This window comes from Eptatretus burgeri, chromosome 1 (genome assembly GCF_056783735.1).
Source record: "Eptatretus burgeri isolate ZD-2024b chromosome 1, Ebu_testis_v1, whole genome shotgun sequence".
Lineage (NCBI taxonomy): Eukaryota > Metazoa > Chordata > Myxini > Myxiniformes > Myxinidae > Eptatretus > Eptatretus burgeri.
In genome coordinates this window covers 39,967,846-39,992,105 of record NC_140961.1, presented here as the reverse complement: position 1 = coordinate 39,992,105, position 24,260 = coordinate 39,967,846, and the positions used below count along the sequence as shown (strand labels likewise).

General features: G+C 33.0%; 1 protein-coding gene across 4 annotated transcripts in view; it reads left to right on the top strand.

Annotated features, from left to right (window-relative positions):
• SART3 (spliceosome associated factor 3, U4/U6 recycling protein) overlaps positions 1–24,260 on the top strand; it is a 103,680-nt gene that overhangs the window by 57,987 nt on the left and 21,433 nt on the right. The window contains exon 1 of one of the 4 annotated variants that reach the window (XM_085880446.1): positions 14,903–14,981. The exons of the other annotated variants lie outside the window; for them this stretch is intronic. Within the exon in view, the coding sequence (XP_085736572.1) occupies positions 14,918–14,981 (64 nt within the window). The 5' untranslated portion in view covers positions 14,903–14,917. Of the gene's footprint in view, positions 1–14,902; positions 14,982–24,260 lie in introns of those variants that run through there. 4 annotated transcript variants of the gene reach the window in all.

Sequence of the window (24,260 nt, the reverse complement as noted above, 5' to 3'; positions counted from 1 at the left end):
CACTCTCGCACTTCTCACTTTCTTTTTTCTCTTCTCCTTCTTTCTCTCATATTTTCTTTCATATTCTTCTTCTCCATTTTCTTCTCTCTATATTTTTTCTCCTCATATTTTCTCCTCATATTTTCTTCTATATTTTTCTCTCTTTTCTCTATATTTTCTCCCATATTTCTTTCTCCTATATTTTTTCTTCGATTTTTTTAATTATATTTCTCTCTATATTTTTCTTCATATTTTTTCCTATATTTTCTTCTTCATATTTTCATTTTCTTCATATTTTCTCTCTCATATTTTCTTCTTCATATTTTCTTCATATTTCTATATTTTCTTTCTATTTTCTTATATTTTCTTCTATATTTTCTTCATATTTTCTCTTCATATTTTCTTTATATTTTCTTTCATATTCATTTTCTTCATATTTTCTTTCTATTTCTTCTTTCTTGTATTTATATTTATTTCTTTCATATATTTTTTTTTCTTTTCCCCCCATATATATTTCTCTCATATTTCTCTTTCATATATTTTCTTTCTTTATATATTTTTCTTCTATATTTTCTTCTTTTCCTTTCATATTTCTCTTCTTCATATTTTCTTCTTCATATTTCCGCTTTCTTCATATTTTCTTTCTTCTTCATATTTTCATATTTTCATATTTTCTTCATATTTTCTTCATATTCTTCTTCTCTTCATATTTCTCTTCTTCATATTTTCTTCTTCATATTTTTTCTTCTATATTTTCTTTCATATTTCTTTATCTTTTCATATTTTCTCTTCTTCATATTTTCTTTCATATTTTCATATTTCTTCATATATTTTTCTTCATATTTTCATATTTTCTTCATATATTTTCTTTATATTTTCTTTCATATTTTCTTTCTCTTCATATTTTCTTCTTCTTCATATTTTCATATTATATTTTCTTTATATTTTCTTCTTATTATTTTTTATTCTTCATTTTCTTTCATATTATTTTATTTGCTTCATATTTTATTTGGCCTGCATATTTTCTTTTCTTCATATTTTTCTTTTTCATATTTTCTTCATATTTTCTCTTCATATATTTTCTTCATATTTTCTTCATATTTTCTTCTTCATATTTTCATATTTTCTATATTATTTTCTTCATCTTTCATCTTTCCATATTCTTCTTCATATTTTCTTTTCATATTTTTTTCATATTTTCTTCTTTATATATTTCTTCATATTTCTTTCATTATATTTTCTTTCATATTTTTCTTTCATATTTTCTTTATATTTATATTTTCTTCATATTTTCATTTTTTTTCATATTTTCATTATTTTCATTTCATATTTTCTTCATTTTATATATTTTTCTTCTTCATATTTTCATATTCTCTTTCATATTTTCATATTTCATATTTCTTCATATTTTCTTCTTCTTCCTTTTGTTATATTCTTCTTCTTCATATTTTCATATTTTCTTCATATTTTCTTCTTCATATTATATTTCTTCATATTTTTCTTCTTCATATTTTCTTCATATTTTCTTTCATATTTTCATATTTCTCTTTCTTCATATTTTCTTTATATTTTTCATATTTTCTTTCATATTCATATTTTTCTTCATATTTTCTTCATATTTTCTTCTTCTTCATATTCATTTTCATATTTTATTTTCTTTCTTCTTTCTTTCTTCTTCTTTCTTCTTTATTTTCATTTTATTTTCATTTTCTATTTCTTTCTTCATTTCTTCTTATTTTCATTATTATTTTCATTTTTCATATTTGCTATTTATTTTTCATATTTCATTTTATTTTCGCTTCATTTTCTTTTATTTTCTTTGCTTCTTCATATTTTCTTTGTTTTTCTTCATTTTCATTTTTGTTTCTTTCATATTTTTCTTTCATATTTGTCTTCATATTTTCTTTATATTTTTTCATATTTTCTTTCATATTCTTCTTTCATATTTTATATTCTTCATATTTTCATATTTTCTTTCTTCATATATTTCTTCATATTTTCTTTCATATTCATTTCATTTTCATATTTTCATATCTTTCATATTTTTTTCTTCTTCATATTTTCTTATATTTTCTTTATATTTTCTTCTTCTTTATATTTTTCATATTATTTATATTTTCTTTCATATTTTCTTCATATTTTCTTCATATATTTTCGTATTTTCTTTCATTAAAAAATGCTTTATATTTTCATATTTTCATATTTTCTTTTCATATTTTTCTTTCATATTTCTTCATATTTTTCTTATCTTTCATATTTTCTTTAGAGCTATATTTCTTTCTTATTATATTTTTCTTTCTTCTTCTCATATTTTCTTTCATATTTTTCTTTCATATTTTCTTCTTCATATTTATCTTTTCATATTTTCATTTTCATATTTTTCTTCATATTTTCTTTCTTTCATATTTTCATCTCTCTCTTCTTCATATTTTCTCGCTTTCATTCATATTTTCTTCATATTTTTCTTCATATTTATATATTTTCATATATTTTTCTTCATATATTTTACGCTTTCATTTTCTTCATATTTTCTTCTTCATATTTTCTTTCATATTTCTTCTTTATATTTATATTTTTCTTCATATTTTCATATTTTCTTCATTTTTCTAGGAGCTCTCTCTCTTCATATTTTCTTCATATTTTTCTTATTTATTTCTTTTCATATTTTCTTTTTCATTTTCATTTTCATATTTTCTTCATATCTTTCTCATATTTTCATATTATTCTTATATTTTCATATTTTCTTTCTTTTCTTTATATTTTCTCTTTCTTCTTCTTTCATATTCTTTCTTCATATATTTTCATATTTTTCATTTCATTTCTTCATATTTTTCTTTTCATATATTCATATTTTCATTTTTTTCTTTATATGTTTTTCTTCTTCATATTTCATATTTCTTTCATATTTCTTTATATATTTTCTTTATATTTTCTTCATATTTCTTCATATTTTCTTCATATTTTCTTCATATTTTCTTCATATTTCTTCTTCCATATTCATATTCATATTCATCAAGGCTTTATTTCTTCAAGGCTTTCTCTTCAGGCTTCTTTCTTCAAGGCTTTCTTCAAGGCTTTCTCTCTCGCGCTTTCTCTTCAAGGCTTCTCTTCAGCTTTCTGCTTTCTCTTTTCTCTCTCTCTCGCTGTCTCTCTGTTTCTTTCTGTCTCTTTTCTTTTTCTTGATCCACTTGATCTCATATGAAGCTCACTATGTTCACAAGGTACAGGATATAGATTTTTAATAATAGCGATGTTAAGCGAGCCCTCGAATATTGAAATTTAGCGACCTCCGTTTCTTTGTCATCTATACATTGGAGCAGACATATCTCTGTGCTCCTTCAAACTGTTGAGGTATTCTAGTCTGTGGAGTTTTGGGACCAGTCTGGTGACTCTTTGTAATTTTCTCAAGACAGATCTTCATCCTTTTTTTCACACATGGATTGGAAGTAACTATATTAGTTATTTCACTGGACACACAATTACATTTGAACAGCAGAACAAATCATGTTCTGTCTGGTGATGAGAAGGACAGTTCAATGATGCTAGTATGATCAGGATGTACCAGAACAAAGAACGTTGAAAGAGGAGGAAAACACACCAACAGCAGCTGAGGTCGAAAATAGTATAGAGGAGACTTGGCTATATAAGAGATGCAGTCTGACTGACATTTTCCATTCTTCATTTCTTATTTTCATATTTCATCTTCATTTTCTCTCATATTTTCATCTTCTTTCAAGGCTTATTTCTATCTCATTTTCTCTCATATTTCTCTATCTCTCTTGTCTTTTCTTCTTTCATGACGCAACCCTTTTCGCCCACGACACAGGGACAAGGATTGGCTCGCACCATGATTCCAGGTTGCCTCCACCTCCTCCATACAGGCTCCAGTGCAGAGCTCCGTCTCATAGCGATCCTCTCATAGCCGGGATTACAGGCGCACGCCTTTATCTATGCCCGTATATATATGCCACATATATTATGCGGCACACACTTCCTATCTTCATAGCTTTCCTTTCATATTTTCTTCATATTTCCATATTTTATATTTTTTCTTTTCCATATATCTTCTTTTATTTTCATTTCTTCTCATATTTTCTTCATATTTTCTCTTGCTTTCTTTATATTTTCTTCTTCTTCATATTTCTTTTCTTCTTCATATTTTCTTCATATTTCATATTTTCTTCATATTTTCTTCATATTTTCTCTTCATATATTTTCTTCTCTCTCTCATATATTTCATTTCTTTCTTCATATTTCATATATTTTATTTCTTCATCATTTCTCATTCTTCATATTTTCATTTCTTACTTATTTTCTTTCTTCATTTTCATTCATTCATTTTCTATTTTCTCATGGTTTCATTTTCATATTTATATTCTTCTTTATCATTTTCTTCATATTTTCATATATCTTCATATTTTTCATTTCATATTTTCCTTCGCTTTCTCATATTTCATCTTCTTCATATTTTCTTCATCATTCATTTTCATATTCATATTTTCATATTTTCTTCTTTCATATTTTTTTCTTTCTTTATATTTTCTTCATATCTTCATATCTTCTTTCATATTTTCATATTCTTCTTTCATATTTTTCTCTTCATATTTCTCTTCTTCATATTTTCCATCTTTTCTTCATATTTTCTTCATCATTTTCTTCATATTCTTTCATATTCTCTTCATATTATCTTTCATATTTTCTTCTTCATATTTTCTCTTCTTTTCATATATTTTTCTTCATATTTTCTTCTATATTTTCTTTCATATTTTCATATTTCTTTCTTCATATTTTCATATTTCTTTCATATTACTTCATATTTTCTTCATATTTTCTTCATATTTTCTTCTATATTTCTTCTTCATATATTTTCTTTATTGCTCATCTCTTCGAGATTTATATTTTCTTCATATTTTCATTATATTTTCTTTCATATTTCATTATATTTTCTTTCATATTTCTTCATATTTTCATATTATCTTTCATATTTTCTTCTATATTTTCTTCTTCTTCATATTTTTTTCATATATTTTCTTTCATATTTCTTCTTCATATTTTCTTCATATTTTCTTTCATATTTTCTTCTTTCATTCATTTTTCTTTCATATTTTTTCATATTTTCTTCATATTTCTGATCATATTTTCTTCTTCATATTTTCTTCATTTTCTTCATATTTCTCTCATATTTCTCATTATCCTATTTTCTTCTTCGCTTTATCATTTTCTATATTTTCATATTTCTTCATATTCATTTTTATTTTCTCTCATTTTTATCTTATACATTATTTCTCTCTCATTTCATATTTCTTTCTTTCATTTCATTTTCATTTTCATTTTCATTTTTTTCGTATTTTTTCATATTTTTCATTTTTCATATTTTCATTTTCATTTTTCATTTTTCTTATTTTCATATTTTTCTTCTCTCATTATTTCATTTTTCTTATTTTTCATTACTATCTTGGTCTCATTTCATTTCTTTGCTTCATATTTTCTGTATATTTTCTTCATTATTTTCTTCATATTTTCTCTCATTTTTTTCATATTTCTCATATTTTTTCTTCATATTTTCATATTTCATTCATATTTCATATTTTTTCTTCATATTTTTCTTTCATATTTTCTATCTTTCATTATATTTTCATATTTTCATATTTCTTCATATTTTCATATTTTCTCTCATATTCTTCTTCATATTTTCTTCATCATATCTTCATATTTATATCTTCTTCATATTTACTGAGGTTTCTTCCATATATTTTCTTTCATATTTTCATTTCATTTTTCTTTATCATTTTCTTCATATTTTCTTTCATATTACATTCATATTTTCTTCTTTCATATTTTTCATATTTTCTTTATATTTCTTCATATTTTCTTTCATATTTTTCTTTCTTTCATATATTTCTTTTTTCTATTTTCATATTTTTTCTTCATATTTTCTTCATATTTTCTTTCTTCATATTTTCTTTCATTTCATATTTTCATATTTTCTTCATATTTTCTTCATATTTCTCCTTATATTTCTCTATCTATTTCATTATTTCTCTTGTCATATTTCACTATTTCTTCTTTCATATTTTCTTCACTATTTTTCTCTCTCATATTTCTTCTTACGCTTTCTTTATATTCTTTTCTTTATATTTTCTTCATATTTTCTTCATATTTTCTTCTTCTTTATTCATATTTTCTTCATTCATATTTCTTCATATTTTCATATTTCTCATATTTTCTCATATTTCATATCATTTCTCTTTCTCTCATTTCATATTTCTCATATCTTCTTCTTTCTCTCTCATTTCCTCATTTTCTCTCTCTCTTCTTCATATTTATCATATCTTTATTTCATATTTTCTTTTCATATATTTTGCCTCTTCATTTTTTCATATTTCTCATATTATATCTTTCATAGTTATTTTCTCTTCATATATTTCTCATCTTTCTCTCATATTTCTTCATATTTCATTTCATATTTTCTTTATATTTCTTTATATTTTCTTTACTTTATATTTTCTTCTTCATATTTTCTTCTCTACCATATTTCATCTCTCATATTTCATATTTTCATATATCATTTTTTTCATTTTTCCTCATTTTCTTTCATTTTCTCTCTCATTTTCTTTCTTATATTTTTCATTTCGCTTCATATTTTCTTTATATTTCATTTCATATTTTCTTCATATTCATTCGCTTCATATTTTCTTCATATTTCATTTCCATTTCATATTTTTCATATTTTCTCCTCTCATATTTATCATTTCCCATATTTCTCCCATATTCTATATATTTTCCTTAGAGGCTTCATAATTTCATATTCTTATCTCATATCTCTATACTATATCTTCATATTCTCATATATTCTCTTTATATTTTCATATTTTCTTTATATTTTCATATTTCTTCATATTACTCTATATTTTCATATTTCTCTTCTTCATATTTTCATATTTTCATTCTTCATATTTTCTCTTTCATATTTTCTCTTCGCTTTCATATTTTCTTTCATATTTCGCTTTATATCTCCTTGATATTATTTTCTTTCTTTCTTTCTCTCTCATATTTTTCATATATTCATTTTCTTCTTCTTCTTCATATATTTTCTTTTATTTTCTTCATATTTTCCTTCATATTCACTATATTATCTCTTTCATATTATTTTCATTTCATCTTCATTTCATATTTTTCTTCATTCATTCATTTCCTTCATTCTCATATTTCTTCTTCTTCATTTTTTCATGCTCTTTCATATTTTCATTCTCTCATTTTCATTTTCATTTTCCATTTATCTTCATTTTTCATTTCATTTTCATTTTTCATCTATATTTATATTCTATATTTCATATTTTTCTTTATATTTATATTTCATAATTATATTTCATATTTTCTTTATATTTTTCTTCATATTTTATATTCATTTCATATTTTCTTTCATATTTTCTCTTTATATTTTCTCATATTTTCTCTCATATATTTCTTTTCATATTTCTTCTATTTTCTTCATATTTTCATTTCATATTTTTCTTCTTCATTTTCTATTCTTCATATTTTCATTTTATTTCATATTTCTTTATATTTTCTTCATATTTTCTTCATATTTTCTTCATATTTTCTTCATATTTTCTTTCATATTTTCTTTCATATTTTATTTCATATTTTTCATATTTTCTTCATATTTTCTTTATATTTTCTTCATATTTTCTTCATTTTCTTATATTTTCATATTTTTCTTTCATATTTTCTTCATATTTTCTTCATATTTTCTTTCATTTCATATTTTCTTTCTTTATATTATATTTTCTTCATATTTTCTTTATATTTTCATATTTTCATATTTTCTCATATTTTCTCTTTCTCATATTTTCTTCATATTTTCTTTATATTTCTTCATATTTCTTCATATTTCTTCATATTTTCTTTCATATTTTCTTTCTTTCATATTTTCTTTCATATTTTCTTCATTTCTTCATTTTCATTCTTCATATTTTCTTCATATTTTCATCTTCTTCATATTTTCTTCATATTTTCTTTCTTTCATATTCTCTTCATGCTTTCTCTTCTCATATTTCTCTCTCTCTTTCATATTTTATATTTTCTTCATATTTTCTTTCTCTTCATATTTCTATATTTTCTTTCATATTTTATTTTCTTTCATATTTTCTTCTTTCATATTTTCTTTATATTTTCATTTCATATTTTCTTCATATTTTCTTCATATTTTCTTTTCATATTTTCATATTTTCTTCATATTTTCTTCATATTTTCTTCATATTTTCTTTTTCATATTTTCTTCATATATTTTCTTCATATTTTCTCTCTCATATTTCTTCATTATATTTTCTTTCATATTTTCATTATATTCTTTCATATTTCATATTTTCTTTCATATTTTTCTATTTTCTTCATATTTCTGCTATTTTCTTCATATATTTTCATATTTTCTTCATATTTTCTTATATTTCTTCATATTTTCTTTCATATTTTTCTTTCATATTTTCTTTCATATTTTCATATTTTCTTTCATATTTTCTTCATATTTTCTTCATATTTTCTTTCATATTTTCTCATTTCCTTTCATATTTTCTTCATATTTTCTTTCTTTCATATTTTCTTCATATTTACTCTCGCTTCATTCTTCATTTTCTTCATATTTTCATTTCATTTCTCTCATATTCTCTCTCTCATATTGCTCTTCATATTTCTTCTTCTTATTTATTTTCATATTTTCCTTTTTTCATTTTCTTTATATTTCTCATATTTCTTCATATTTTCTTCATATTTTTCATATTTTCTTTCTTCATATTTTCTCTTTCATATTTTCTTCATATTTCTTCATATCTTCATATTTACTTCATATTTTCTCTCTTCATATTTTTCTTCATATTTTCTCCTTCATATTTCTTCATATTTTTCTTCATATTTTCTTCATATTATATTTTCTTCATATTTTTTTCATATTTTCTTTCATATTTTCTTCATATTTTCATATTTTCATGTTTTCCTTCACTATATCTTTTTCATATTTCTTCATATTTTCTTCATATTTTCTTCATATTTTCTTCATATTTTCATATTTTCTCTCTCTCTTCTCTCATATATTCTTCTTCATATTTTCTTCATATTTTCTTCATATTTTCTTCATATTTTTCTTTCTTCATATTTTCTTTCATATTTTCTTTTCATATTTTTCTTTCATATTTTCTTTCATATTTTCATATTTTCATATTTTCTTTCATATTTTTCATTTTTCTTCATATTTTCTTCTTCATATTTTCTTTTCATATTTCTCTTCATATTTTCTTCATATTTTCTCTTCATATTCATTTTTCATATTTTTTCTTTCATATTTTCTCTTCATATTTTCTTCATATTTCTCTTTATATTTTCTCTCATTTTTCTTTCTTCATATTTTCTTCTTCATATTTTCATATTTTCATTTTCTTCTCATTTTATATTTCTTCATATTTTCTTCTTGTATTTTCTTTATATTTTCTTCATATTTTCTTCTTCATTTTCTCTCTTTCATATTTTCATATTTTCTTCATATTTTCTTTTTCTTTCTCTCATATTTTCTTTCATATTTTCTTTCTTTCTTCATATATTTTCTTTTCTTTCATATTTTCTTTTCTTCATATTCTCTTTCATATTTTCTTTCATATTTTCTTCTTCCTTCATATTTTCTTCTTTCATATTTTCTTCTCTTCATATTTTCATATTTTCTTCATATTTTCTTTCATATTTTCTTCATATTTTTTCTTTCATATTTTCATATTTCTCTTCTCTTTCATATTTTCTTCTTCATTTCATATTTTCTTTCGCTTTCATATTTTCTTTTTCTTTCATATTTTCTTTCATATTTTCTTCATATTTTCTTCTTCATATTTTCTTCATTTTCATATTTTTCTTTTCTTGGCTTTCATATTTTCTTTCTTCGCTTTCATATTTTCTTTCTTCATATTTTCAAAGAAGGCATTTTCTTTCTTTCTTTTTCATTGTCTCTCATGGCTTTCTTTCTTCTTGATCCACTTTGATCTCTCAAGTATGAAGCTCACTATGTTCGCTATATACAGGATATAGATTTTTAATAATAGTTGATGTTGCCGAGCCCTCGAATATTGAAAATTTAGCTGACCTCCGCTCTTTGTCATCTATACATTGGAGTAGATATCCTAGGCTCCTTCAAACTGTTGAGGTATTCTAGTCTGTGGAGTTTTGGGACTAGTCTGGTGACTCTGTGGTCTTTCTCAAGATGATCTTCATCCTTTTTTTCATGGGATTGGAAGCAAACTATATTAGTTATTTCAATTGGACACACAATTGATTTGAACAGCAGAACAAATCATGTTCTGTCTGGTGATGAGAATAATATTCGAATGATGCTAGTATGATCAGGATGTACCAGAACAAAAGGAACGGTTGAAAGAGGAGGAAAACACACCAACAGCAGGGTTGAGGTCGAAAATAGTATAGAGGGAGACTTGGCTATATAAGAGATGCAGTCTGGATCGATATCTCTCTCTCTCTCTCTCTCTCTCTCTCTCTCTCTCTCTCTCTCTCTCTCTCTCTCTCTCTCTCTCTCTCTCTCTCTCTCTCTCGCTCTCTCGCGCTCTCTCGCGCTCGCTCTCGCTCTCTCTCTCGCGCTCTCTCTCTCTCTCTCGCGCTCTCTCTCTCTCTCGCGCTCTCTCTCTCGCGCTCTCTCTCTCTCTTGCCGGATGCCCTTCCTGACGCAACCCTGGTCGCCTCTTACGACACAGGGATAAGGATTGGGTTTCACCATGATTCCAGGTTGCCCTCCACCCTCTCATAGCGTGGCCCAGTGCAGAGCTCCCGTCCTCAAGCGATCCTCCAAGTAGCCGGATTACAGGCGCACGCCACTATGCCCGGAATAAGTATGAAGTCACTATGATGCGGCACACATCACCATCTTCCTCTTCATTCCTTCATTCCTCTCATTTCTCTCTCTCTCTCTCTCTCTCTCTCTCTCTCTCTCTCTCTCTCATATTTCTCTCTCTCTCATATCTCTCTCTCTCTCATATTTCTCTCTCTCTCATATTTTCTTTCATATTTTCTTCTCTCATATTTCTCATTTTCTTTCATATTTTCTCTTCATATTTTCTTTCTTCTTCATATTTTCTTTCTCTCATTTCTTTCTCTCTCTCATATTTCTTCATATTCATCTTTCTTCATATATTTTCTTCATATTTCTTCATTTTCTCTCTCATATTTCATTTTCTTCTTCTTCATTTTCTTCTCTCTTCATATTTCTCTTCTTCATATATTTTCATATTTTTCTTCATATTTTCTTCATTTTCTTTCATATTTTCTTTCTTCTTTATTTTTCTTTCATTTCTTCATATTTTCTTTCTTCATATTTTCTTCTTCATATTTTCTTTCTTCATATTTTCTTCTTTCATATATTTTCTTCTTCATATTTTCTTCTTCTTTCATATTTTCTTCTTCATATTTTCTCTCATATTTTCTTCATATTTTCTTTCTTCATATTTTCTCTCATATTTTCTCTCTCATATTTTCTTTCATATTTTCTTCATATTTTCTTCATATTTTCTCTCATATTTCTTTCATATTTCTTCATATTTTCTTCATATTTTCTTCATATTTTCTTTCTTTCATATTTTCATATTTTCTTTCATATTTTCTTCATATTTTCTTCATATTCTCATATTTTCTTCTTCATATTTTCTTCATATTTTCTTTCATATTTTCTTCTTCATATTTTCTTCTCATATATTTTCTTCATATTTTCTTCATATTTTCTTCATATTTTCTTCATATTTCTTCTTCATATTTTCTTCATATTTTCTTTCTCATATTTCTCATTATATTTCTCATTATATTTCTTCATATTTTCATTATATTTTCATTTTCTTCATATTTTCTTCTTCATATTTTCTTCTTCATTATATTTCTTCATATTTTCTCTATATTTTCTTCATATTTTCTTCATTTTCTCATTTTCTTCTTCATATTTTCTCTCATATTTTCTTCATATTTTCTCTTCATATTTTCTTTCATATTTTCTTCATATATTTTCTTTCATATTTTCTTCTTCATATTTTCTTCTTCATATTTTCTATATTTTCTCTCTTATCATTTCATTTTCTTCATATTTTCTTCATATTTTCATATCTTCTTTCATATTTTCTTTCATATTTCTCTCATATTTTCTTCATATTTTCTTTCATATTTCATTCTTCTTCATTTCTTTTCATATTTTCTCATTTCTTTCATATTTTCTTATATTTTCTTCATATTTTCTTTCTTCATATTTCTTCATATTCTTCTTCTTCATATTTTCTTCATATTTTCTTCTTCATATTTCTCTCATATTTTCTTTCTCTCATTATATTTCTCTTTCATATTTTCTCTCATATTCTCTTCATATTTTCATATTTTCTTCATATTTTCTTTCATATTTTCATATTTTCTTCTCATATTTTCTCATATTTTCTTCTTCATATTTTCATTTCATATTTCTCATTTTTCATATTTTCTCTTTCATTTTCATATTTTCTTTCATATTTTCTTCATATTTTCTTCTTTCATATTTTCATATTTTCTTCATATTTTCTTTCATATTTTCTTCATATTTCATATTTTCTTATTTTTTTCATATTTTCATATTTTCTTCTTCATATTTTCTTCATATTTCTTCTTCATATTTCATATTCTCATTTCTCTCTCAAGGCTTTCTTTCAAGGCTTTTCTTCAAGGCTTCTTCATATTTTCAAGGGCTTTTTCATATTTTCTTCTTCAAGGCTTTTCGCGCTTTCATATTTTCTCTCGCTCTCTTTTCTTCTTCAAGGCTCTCTTTCGCGCTTTCGCTTTTTCTTCGCTTTCAAGGCTTTCTTTCGCTTCTCGGCTTTCATTTTTCTGCGCTCTCTTTCTCGAAGGCTTTCTTTTCTCTCTCTCTAGCGCTCTCTCTCTCTCTCGCGCTCTCTCTCTCTCGCCGGATGCCCTTCCTGACGCAACCCTGGTCGCCTCTTAAGACACAGGGATAAGGATTGGGTTTCACCATGATTCCAGGTTGCCCTACACCCTCTCATAGCGTGGCCCAGTGCAGAGCTCCCGTCCTCAAGCGATCCTCCAAGTAGCCGGATTACAGGCGCACGCCACTATGCCCGGAATAAGTATGAAGTCGTCATGGCGTCATGCGGCACACATCACCTCTCTCTCGCTCTCTCGCTCTCTCGCTCTCTCGCTCTCTCTCTCTCTCTCTCTCTCTCTCTCTCTCTCTCTCTCTCTCTCTCTCTCTCTCTCTCTCTCTCTCTCTCTCTCTCTCTCTCTCTCTCTCTCTCTCTCTCTCTCTCTCTCTCTCTCTCTCTCTCTCTCTCTCTCTCTCTCTCTCTCTCTCTCTCTCTCTCGCTCTCTCTCTCGCGCTCTCCCTCTCTCTCTCTCTCTCTCTCTCTCTCTCTCTCTCTCTCTCTCTCTCTCTCTCTCGCGCTCTCTCTCTCTCTCTCTCTCTCTCTCTCTCTCTCTCTCGCGCTCTCTCTCTCTCTCTCTCGCGCTCTCTCTCTCTCTCTCTCTCTCGCTCTCTCTCTCTCTCTCTCTCTCTCTCTCTCTCTCTCTCGCTCTCTCACGCGCGCTCTCTCTCTCTCTCACGCGCTCTCTCTCTCTCTCTCTCACGCGCTCTCTCTCTCTCTCTCTCGCTCTCTCACGCGCTCTCTCTCTCTCTCTCTCTCTCGCTCTCTCTCTCTCTCTCTCTCGCGCTCTCTCTCTCTCTCTCTCTCGCTCTCTCTCTCTCTCTCTCTCTCTCGCGCTCTCTCTCTCTCTCTCTCTCGCGCTCTCTCTCTCTCGCGCTCTCTCTCTCTCGCGCTCTCTCTCTCCCGCGCTCTCTCTCTCTCGCGCTCTCTCTCTCCCGCGCTCTCTCTCTCTCTCCCGCGCTCTCTCTCTCTCTCGCGCTCTCTCTCTCGCGCTCTCTCTCTCTCTCGCTCTCTCTCTCTCTCTCGCGCTCTCTCTCTCGCGCTCTCTTGCGCTCGCGCTCTCTCTCTCTCTCTCGCGCTCTCTCTCTCTCTCTCTCGCTCTCTCTCGCGCTCTCTCTCTCTCTCTCGCGCTCTCTCTCTCTCTCTCGCGCTCGCGCTCTCTCTCTCTCTCGCGCTCTCTCGCGCTCTCTCGCGCTCTCTCTCTCTCTCGCGCTCGCGCTCTCTCTCTCTCTCGCGCTCGCGCTCTCTCTCTCTCTCTCGCGCTCGCGCTCTCTCTCTCTCTCTCGCGCTCTCTCTCTCTCTCTCTCTCGCGCTCTCTCTCTCTCTCTCTCTCGCGCGCTCTCTCTCTCTCTCGCGCTCTCTCTCTCTCTCGCACTCTCTCTCTCTCGCGCTCTCTCTCTCTCTGTCTTTCTCCTTGCTGACCACTTTGATCTCTCAATTGGAAGGCTTTCACTCATTGCCCATGGTATATGTACTTTCTGGAGTTCTGTTGCATCAGTATCGCTGTCTACTACTTTGTATCGTTTGGTATCATCTGCAAACAACTTGAAAATTGACTTCACTGGTTCGTGGAGGTCATTTAGGAAGATGTCGGACATAAATTGCTGCACTGTGCAGGGGTGTCCTTGGAAGTCGGTTACCGGCGACCCACAGCCGTCTACTCAGAGAAAAATGTGAAAGGTCGCTGCCTACTTCAGCACCGATTTTTCGTTTTTGTTTTGTTTTGTTTTTTCACCACAAAATATCTACACCCCCTGTTTTCAAATCCAAGACGAAAACACATTCGTATTTCGATAAAAGCGGGCTTACTTTTACTGTTAGTACTCTCGCCAGGTCTAGCATAACGCTGACCTAAAAATAACACAAGCAGCTAAAACACGCCTCCTGCAATAGAGAGTTCTCTGCTTTAGCCTCGTTTTGGACTGTTGGCCTGATACCCTGATACCATACAGCAATGACCTCAAGAAAATAAACTTTGTAGGCCTCGCAGTTTCGGTGCCGAAAGGATGGCATCCAAACGAAAATCCCTGTTTGACTTTGGATTTTCGAAGAAGTCCAAAGCCATGGGAGGTAAGCTTCTGGCCATCAGTAATTGGTCTAAAGTTGCACTCTCGCGAGTGCGACGTTGTTGTTTCACGAAACACGTGTTTCACCTAGTCCATTTTGAGCTTTGGTCAAGTGATGCGGCTCCAAAATACATGGTCACCCGTTGTGCCTTTTTAATTTATAAAGTAATTAGCCTATAAGCTTAAAGCAGCTTTTGTACATGTTATTATTCGTGGTTATTTGCACTGAAAATCGCCGTTTATTCACTGAAGTGAAGGCCAAGTATGAGCAGCTGTGAACTGGCCAACTGAATACTGGTACCGCAGGTACATGCACGTATCATAGACTTGCGAGCTTTTCTTGACGGTATAACAACACGATAATGTAAGGTGATAGTTTAACAAAATTGGGATTGTGACTGTGACGCAGTATTCACACTTAGACTGTTTGATTGGTTGACTGATTGAAGCTCGCTGACATCAAATAAAGAAATTATCAGAAAACGAGTGAAGTTAAATACATGTTTATCATTCATTTTCAAACAATAAACTTGTCTAAAGTTATTAGTTTGAGCTGTTTATTAAATCAAAACAAAACACAATATAAAATAAACCAATGTCACCCGCAGGGTGACCCGTATCTTGCCAAAAGGTGACCACGTGTGACTTCTTTAAGGTCACACTGAGGTGAACAGAGCTGCTATCCACCAGGTGCGACTCCTTGAGGAATATCTGCCTACGAGAGATTCTGATGAGAATCGTTCTACAGAGTAACCATGAAAAATATGTGTTTGCCTCATAACGTCACCAAATGACGTCATAATGTCTCAAGCTTGACATATCTAGAAAGCACTCATCGAGGTGTTCAATTTGAGGTACTTCACGATATGGTTCCTAAAACTTGAAAATTTGACCTTAGGCGCTAACCATGAAGGTCAAGGCCAATCGCCACCAAAAAATAATCAGCTGAGCGCCAGACCATGAACTATATTCCCATGAAGTTTGAAGACGATCCGATCAAAATTACTCAAAAAATAAGGGTTTCGTCGACTCCCCTGATTTGTGACAAAGTGACCTTGACCTTTGACCTTGACCTTCAAAATTTTGTGCACTGAAAGGGACCTCTATAGGCCTCTGATATGCAAAGTTACAAAAATTTCCAATGATAACTGTGCTCTGCAGAATTTTTTTATACCTGATTACAGACAAACAAAAAAAAAACCATACAAGCTGACTAACATATCTTGCCAAAACTTCGTTTTGGCAAAATAAAAATAATAATAAACAATATTTAACAAAGTAAAATGAAATCGAAGGGGGAAAATATGCATAAAATGAATGAAAGAAAATTTACAAATATAATACTAAGCTTCCCTATGCTTAAATAATTCATCAGATATTTAGGGAGTTGTGAAGTTTAGGTGTTGTCATTGTTTGAGGTGGCCCTCAACTTCTGGCTTATGGTAGGCCCTTTTGAAAAGCATTTTCTCACAGTGATGAATGGCATTTGGACTATTTTCAGTTACTCCACTGCTAAACATCCAAGCAATTTTCATTACATTTAGTGAGTGGGGTGTGGGCCACATTAAAAATGATAGCATGGGAAACATCATTTCACAATTTTTCATTCTCAAGTATACAGCACATGTACATTTTCATTATTTGCTATTTGCAGAATTCCCTGAACCTCTCCCAGTCTCTGGACCTGAATCTCTCCCTGTCCCTGCACCTGAACCTCTCCCTGTTTCTGGACCAGTCTGCTATCCCTCTCCTGAATCTGTCAACCATCCCACTGTAAATCAACCGGCGAACTCTTTCTCACTTTCTGAATCTGCCAGGACTTTGTCACCCTCTCTGCAAGAAAATCAACTTGCAGTTCCTGATCCAGTGACACCATCTACTGCAGCCAACTCATTAACATTCTCTGAACTAATCAACTCTGGCATACAGTCTGAATCATCTAGTTCTTTAATGGTAGAAGAAACTTTAACATGTAGCTCCCCCATTAATCTATATCATGATATCTCTATGTGTAGTGTAAAAGATCTTGATACATCTTCACCTAATGAAGGTCCTGGCCAGGATGTAATCAATAAATTGTTGGGAGAATTATTCTCAGAAGCAGAACGTATCCACACAGTTTACAAATGCCAACAGTTGCAATGTTGAAAATTAAGTAAGACTGAAATAGAAAGACTGAAAGACTAATACTGAAATATAAATGGAATGTGGTTTCCTTAATGAATGCTAGTTCATCTACACTATTATTATGTAACACACTTACTTCAGATTGCTCACTGTACTCCACCATGTGCAGTATCATCAACCTATTAAGAACTAAGGTATGGCCCAAATGTTGCTAAAATGCCTCTCTTTTAAAGTGCTTCGATACTCCATCTTCCAGACACCTTGGTTTGCCCTAAACCATGGCCTTAAATTAATGAACCCTGTTTAAAAGCTGCTTGAACTAACTATACAGTATAGCTGAATTTCAGTCAACCAGTCAGTATGTTAATGCAACTACATCTAGTATAGGCCTAACCATCTGTTTTTGTGGAGTTTTCCACCCCAACAGCATGATAATATGAGAACTATTTCATGTCAGAAATCATGCTAGAATGCATCTCCAGCCATCTCGGATCCTCCGGCTTCCAGGGCCCTAGGCGGGCCCTGGACCCCGGCCATACAGCTGTGCTCGCTTCGCTCGTGGTGATGGTAACCTGCTACTTTTAATGGTAGCCTCCTACTCCAAAAAAATAAGGAAACCCCTGACTGTGGAATAGCACTCATCTTCGATAAGACGTTGTCCATTTAAGCAGCTGACCACCATCACATGTGACTCAAGTTTGTGTGCCAGGCGATGATGAGGAACACGTTCGAATGTCTTTCATTAATCTCGATATATGCCATCAAGATAGGTCAGATGAACATTGAATAATAAAATATAGCACAGGCGTTTTAGCAGAAGGAAAGAGTTGTCGTGAAGATGGTATACCACCAGAACTTCTTAAGCGGTGTGACATCAGCACTATAATTCTTGACTTTTGTAATCCAGCCCCGATGGACGAAGTTTGGCCTAAACGATGGTCGATCTTAAATATGCAGAAAACCCTCCAATATCGCAGGAGTTAGGCTCCTGGAAAAATGCCACAGTAGTTGAAACCGCGATCATGGAAACCAAGGACCAATGGGAAAGCAGAGGTTCGGTTTCTGGACTTTGAGAAAATATTGAGGAAGATCGTCGGCAGCCATAAATAGGCACATTGCTATTGAAATAAACATGCAAAACAGTGATATAAACATGTAGATACAATAACTACGGTGTAAATTAAACAAAAACACGACTTTTACCTTTTTAATTTATTACAACACAGCGAGGTGGGGGATGGTAAACATATTACATACTCGTACTGTACTCTGCCGTAAATATAAAACACAAGACTAAGCTTGGGATGATGCTGTTAGAGGGGGGAGGGCGGAGTGGAGCAGTGGAAGGGTGATCGGGGAAAGGGTGAGTGGGGAAGGTGATTCAGCGAAGGGAAAAGCAGCATAAGCTTTCTGACGAAGGCGCCTGTAGCATTTCCACACCCCAAAACAGATAAGGGTAACACGATCCTTGAATCACCTTACCTTGAACTACAATCTTACCTGTTTGTGGACCAAGGTATGAGACGACATCGTCTTCCAGATTAATCCCATCTCGTCAATGTTAAAAACCTGTTCCGTTGTAAATCCCTTCGCCTTGATTTGTTTCATGAGCTGTGTTTGAGAACGGGGTTCGAATCCGGGTATCGGAGATTAAGCATTTTGCAATAAGGTTCGAATTCGGAGTTGGAAAATGAACGTTTTGGGAATTCGGTTTGTAGGATAATGAAGGTTTGGGAATGAGGAAGAGTACAATGGGGAAAGTTCCACCTGCAATCATCGACCCCGTAATGGCAGCCTTTACAGATGCCACAGTTTCTCCTCGAACCAACCGATGTCACAGGTCGATTTTTTTTTTTTTTTTTTCGCCCAACGTCATAACCTTTCTCTAATTTTTGTCCATCACTATACACTTTACTTTGTCCATCACTTTACAGTTGGGCTCATTAAAAAGGGTGCGCGAGAAACACCACAAGGCTCGTAATGGGAGATAATCGTTCAGCACAGGACGGGACGTAAATCTTCCCTGCTTGGAGAGCAAGCTACGAGATGACGTCTTCCAGAATAATCGCGTCACGTCGGTGTTAAAAACTTAATAAAACCTTTTGCCTCAATTTCTTTCATGAGCTGCGCATGAAAATGTGTGTTTGAGAACGGGGGCTCAAATCCGAGTGTCGGAAATTAAGTGTTTTGGCAATAAGGTTTGAATACGGCGTTGGGAAATGAACGTTTGGGAGTTAGGTTTGAAGGATAATGAAGGTTTATGAATGAGGAAGAGTACAATGGGGAAGGTACTATCTGCAATCATTGACCCCGTAATGGCGGCCCATACAGATGCTGCAGTTTCTCCTTGAGCCAACCCATTTAACAACTCGATATTTTCACCCAATGTCATAACCTTGCTCTGCCTTTTAGTACAACTAACGTTGTCCATTGCTTTACATTTGGGCTCGTTAAAAAGGATGCGTGAGAAACTCCACAAGGCTTGTAATGGGAGGTAATCGTTCACACACAGACGCAAACGATGATTCATCTCAGCTCAAATACCGTGATCAGTCGAAATGAAATCCCGCAACAACGGAATCGGAACATAATAGGTTGCCTGCGAATAGTAAAAACCCGTGATACTCGAGGGTTTACTGTAGTTCCCATTCCCAATCTTGGCAGCAATCTATCGTAGTATGAGCCTAATCTCAATAGTTGTCAAGATCTACAATCAATTGATTATGAACCAAATCTGTCCTGCTCTTGATCAACACCTGACGCCAAAAAAGTGGATTTTTGGTTGAAAAAAAACAACAGTTGGACACATTATTGCACTGTGAAGGCTAACATAACGAATTTGTCCTCACAACCTTCCTTCAATAATGACATTCATTGACGTTCGAAAAGCCTCTGACTCCATTCGTCATGGTGAGATGATGAAGAGCATATGGAATTCCTGATCAACTTGTGAACGCAATTTCAAATATGTTTAGGGACACATATACCAAGATACTCTCACCCCATGGAAAAACATAGCTTTTTAAAATTCTACCTGGATTACTACAGGGAGACACCCTTGCCCCTTACCTGTTTGCGATAGTGTTTGATTATGCACTCAGAAACGTTATCGAAGGCAAGGACAAGGAATTGGGGTTACAACTAGAACGAAAAAAACAGTGAAAGCGTTAAATCGGAGGCCCTTACTGATCTCGACTTTGTCGATGACATCGCCTTATAACCTACCCCATGCGTGCAAAGCAAAAAGCAGGGTTAAGCATTCAGTCACGGACATACGTGCGTACGTGTCTGCATTTTGTTGTTACCCTCACCGAAAGAGAGTTGATTGCATTTGGGTCCGTTTGTTTGTTTGTCTGCAAAGAACTTTTGTGTTTTTCTCCGCAACCGCTTGTTGGATTGAGACAAAATTTTCAACATTGGTGTGACCTCTCATGTAGAATGCTTTATTAATAATTATGACATCATAGGTCACGTGGTGTGGCAGCCATTTTGGAAAAACGGAAAAATTTTGGACCTCTTTATCTCTCAAACCGCACCAAGGAAAAAATTAAAACTTAGCACACAGCAAGTACTCCTCATGGGTAATGGATGTGATTTTTTTATGACATATAACAGGTGCCTTCCTTATGACATCAACATTGCACATGTAGAACGCCACATCCGATCAGTATGAAAAAATTTTGAGAATCATCACGGGATAACATGGTTCACAGAAAAAAATTGATGACGTAATCGGTCATGTGGTTTGGCAGCCATTTAAAAATAAGGATTAAAAAAAAAAACCTTCAAAAATCTCAAACAGCTGAACAGATCAAGACGAAACTAAACATGTATGACTGCCTATCCTTGAGGAATAAAACTTTACCCTCCAATAACATCACAACAGGTCACATGGTTTGGCAGCCATGTTGGATTTACCCAAAAACCTTTAAAAAACCTTTTCCAGAATGGCTGGACAGATTAAGGGGAAATTTCACACACATGTTCCCCAAGCCTTGGGGATACCATGGTGTTCACAAATAAATGATAGGTCAGGTGGTTTGGCAGCCATATTGGATCCAAGGAAAACATTTTTTTAAATCCTCTCTTGAAATGCTTCATCAATCGATCTGAAACTTCACAAATATCATCTCACACCATTGCTGAATATAGTGTCAAAACATCATATGTATATGTGAGAAAAAATTACGCACCAAGACGGGGAATGAAACCCAGGTCCTCTGGTGAACCATACCAATGCTCTGCTATCTCAGCTATCTGGGTGACCTATCAGCTGAGCACACAATTCTCCCACATATAGAATTGGGTAGGGGATCATGTGTCAAAAGGATGATGTCATAGGTCATTTGGTTTGGCAGTCATGTTTGATAGAAAAATGCACTTTAACCGATTAACATGAAACTTCAAAAACGTGATCCCCTACCCATTTGGAGGCAGAGTGTAAACTTATGATGCAAGAACCTCCATTCATTAATCTGTGCTGATCATCACTTAGAAGATCACTTTGCTTTAGATGGTTCACAAGTACATCTCTGATAGTTCTCTCCATCCTTTTAGAGACCACAGACATCAAACTAACTTGGTGGCAGTTTGCTCAATTGCACTTTCCCCATTTCGGCCATAAGTGCAGCAGATGACTGAAATAATCTTTCACTTGGTGGTACAAGCACCAAATTTGGTATACATGTGCTCCAGGACCTATTCTCTCAGAAAAGTACGTTACCCACGTTGAAAAATAAAATGGCCGCCATTTTTCAAGATGACCACCATTTGAAGTGGTTTGAATCTGTGTTTGAGCTAAATTTTGATGGAATAATGCTATTTTAACGTTCTATGCATCAAAATATATGTTTTTGAGTTAGAAAAATCCATTTCTGTACTTACAAAATCGTAATTATTGAAAACTAAGATGATATGGCCGGAATTAAATGACGACAGCCTCTTTTAGCACTACATTTTACAAAAATAAAAAAATGAAGAATAATATAGCATATACAGCAGGAAATTATTATCTTTTGATTCACGTGGTGGATTAGTCAATCATTTAGTCCTCACATTTGCATGCACACAACTGTGTACACTTGAGACTGAAGCGATAGCATTTACATCGCCCTCGGCATTCCGTTTTGCAGCCACATTTTGTTAACTGCTGACAACTCTGGGCAATGGGTGGAAGGGTCGTCCAAAAGACTGGCCAGACCTCACCATCTTTCTGCCACCCCCAGTTAGCAGGGCTTTCAGTTTGCATTTTGCACACTGTTGCCTGGCCCCATATGCAGCCTGCTTGGTAGGCAGACCGTTTGACATGCTGTATGAGAGCTGCGCTTGTCGGTGGAATGGCATCATAAGACCTTTGCTTCCGAGCGAACAAGTCCAGTCTTGCCTCATCAACTTTGTCCATAGTGCTGTTCTTGTCATACATGGTGATGACAAACTTCTCAAGGACGTTGCATTCTGCATTTTCCACGACTGGTGGGTACTGACTTAACTTCCTTGGCTGCAATGTGTGCCCTCTCTATATGATACAGAGCTGTTAAGCAAGAGTAGTGGTATTTCAGTTCCAGGGCAACCACATCTCCACCGCTCAAGACAGCCAAAAGCTCGCCATCATTAAGATTGCGAGCACGTTCATTAAGCCTCTCATTTTGCTGCATGGTCATGGCTTGTCGCATCTTTGACTTTGGTTGTATCTTTTCACATAGGAAACACCGTTACACTTCCATGCTAGTTCTTCACATTTTTGAGTGCCCTTCTCCTGGATCATTTTGAATTTCAGCTGCTCTTTTATTGGCATGCTTAAGTTTATAGCTGTCAAACATTTTGCGACAATTTTGGTGGTACTTGGCACTATTTTGCCTCAGTGTATCCTCAATACCACCTCCTTCATCCAATCTGGATGGGTCTAACCTGATCGGTAACTCGTGGATTGCCTGAAATTGTGGTAGGTTTTTGCTATCATGGAATAACCATCAGAACTACACTCATAACGGGTTGGGGGAGACTTCAACTCTTCTTTTGTATCAGTCTGACAGAGGCAACACTTCCTCCAGTCAGTTTTAGGAGTACAACTCAACGGATTATTAGTGGACATATTGAACAGGTTAAAGCTGAGGGTTTATCCTTTTACCACCTCACCGTACAAAATACATAAGCACATTGAGATATGGGATACCACTCGGTTCATACATGCAAATGCCCTACACCTAGCCCGATCGTTCATCCATTGCCATTTAAGTACCATGCGATCTGTACACCTTCCGGGTAACTGAAGCCCCGTTACCCTTGGCTCGGCTCTCCAGCGCTGGCACATCTTGTCAATTCAGGCGTGGCTATCTAATAGTGTAATACTACAACTAGCTATACTTCTAGCTGAAATATATACAGGGGCTTATTAGATAGCATTTGGGACACTCAAGTATACTACAAACTACAGTTTAGGTTAGTAAACTCCAGCTACAAGTAGTACACTATAAGCCGACACTGAACCCCATGCTGAGTCTCACAGCAGTGATGTCACCAGTGTGCCCTGATTGTGCTTTAACATCACTCTTGTTCACATAATGTAATAGAGCTTGACCGCATCACCTCAATACATGATCACAGATGTTGCCCAGCAATATTTGTTATAATTTTGTAAGACAGCTACAAAAGTACTGATTTTAAGTCATGCAATGGCCACCATCTTGAAAACTGGTAACCATTTTCAAATATTAGTGCCAAAATATATTTCTCCAGTCAAAATACAATCTATTTAACTGTGACGTCCACGGGACTTGAACAGTCCCGCCAACGTAGAATGAGCCGAAACGATGGAGGCGGTTTATTCTTTTATAACCCAAAGATGGCGGTTTTAATCGCTCTACCGCAAACGGGACGAGGAAGGTGGCACGAGTCGCTTTTCACTGAGTTAATAACGTTTATTTCTCTAACCAGAAATAATCAGACTCGGCAAGAGGAGGGATCCAGGGCGATTCGACGGGATGGTGGTGTGGGTTCGGGCGTGGGGAAAACACAAACAATTCCAATGGATATACAAATCTCAAACCCTCTAAGGCGCCAGGTACACACACACACGCACACGCACACGCACACGCACACGCACACGCACACGCACACGCACACGCACACACACACACAAAACGTAGCTGGTCCTGGT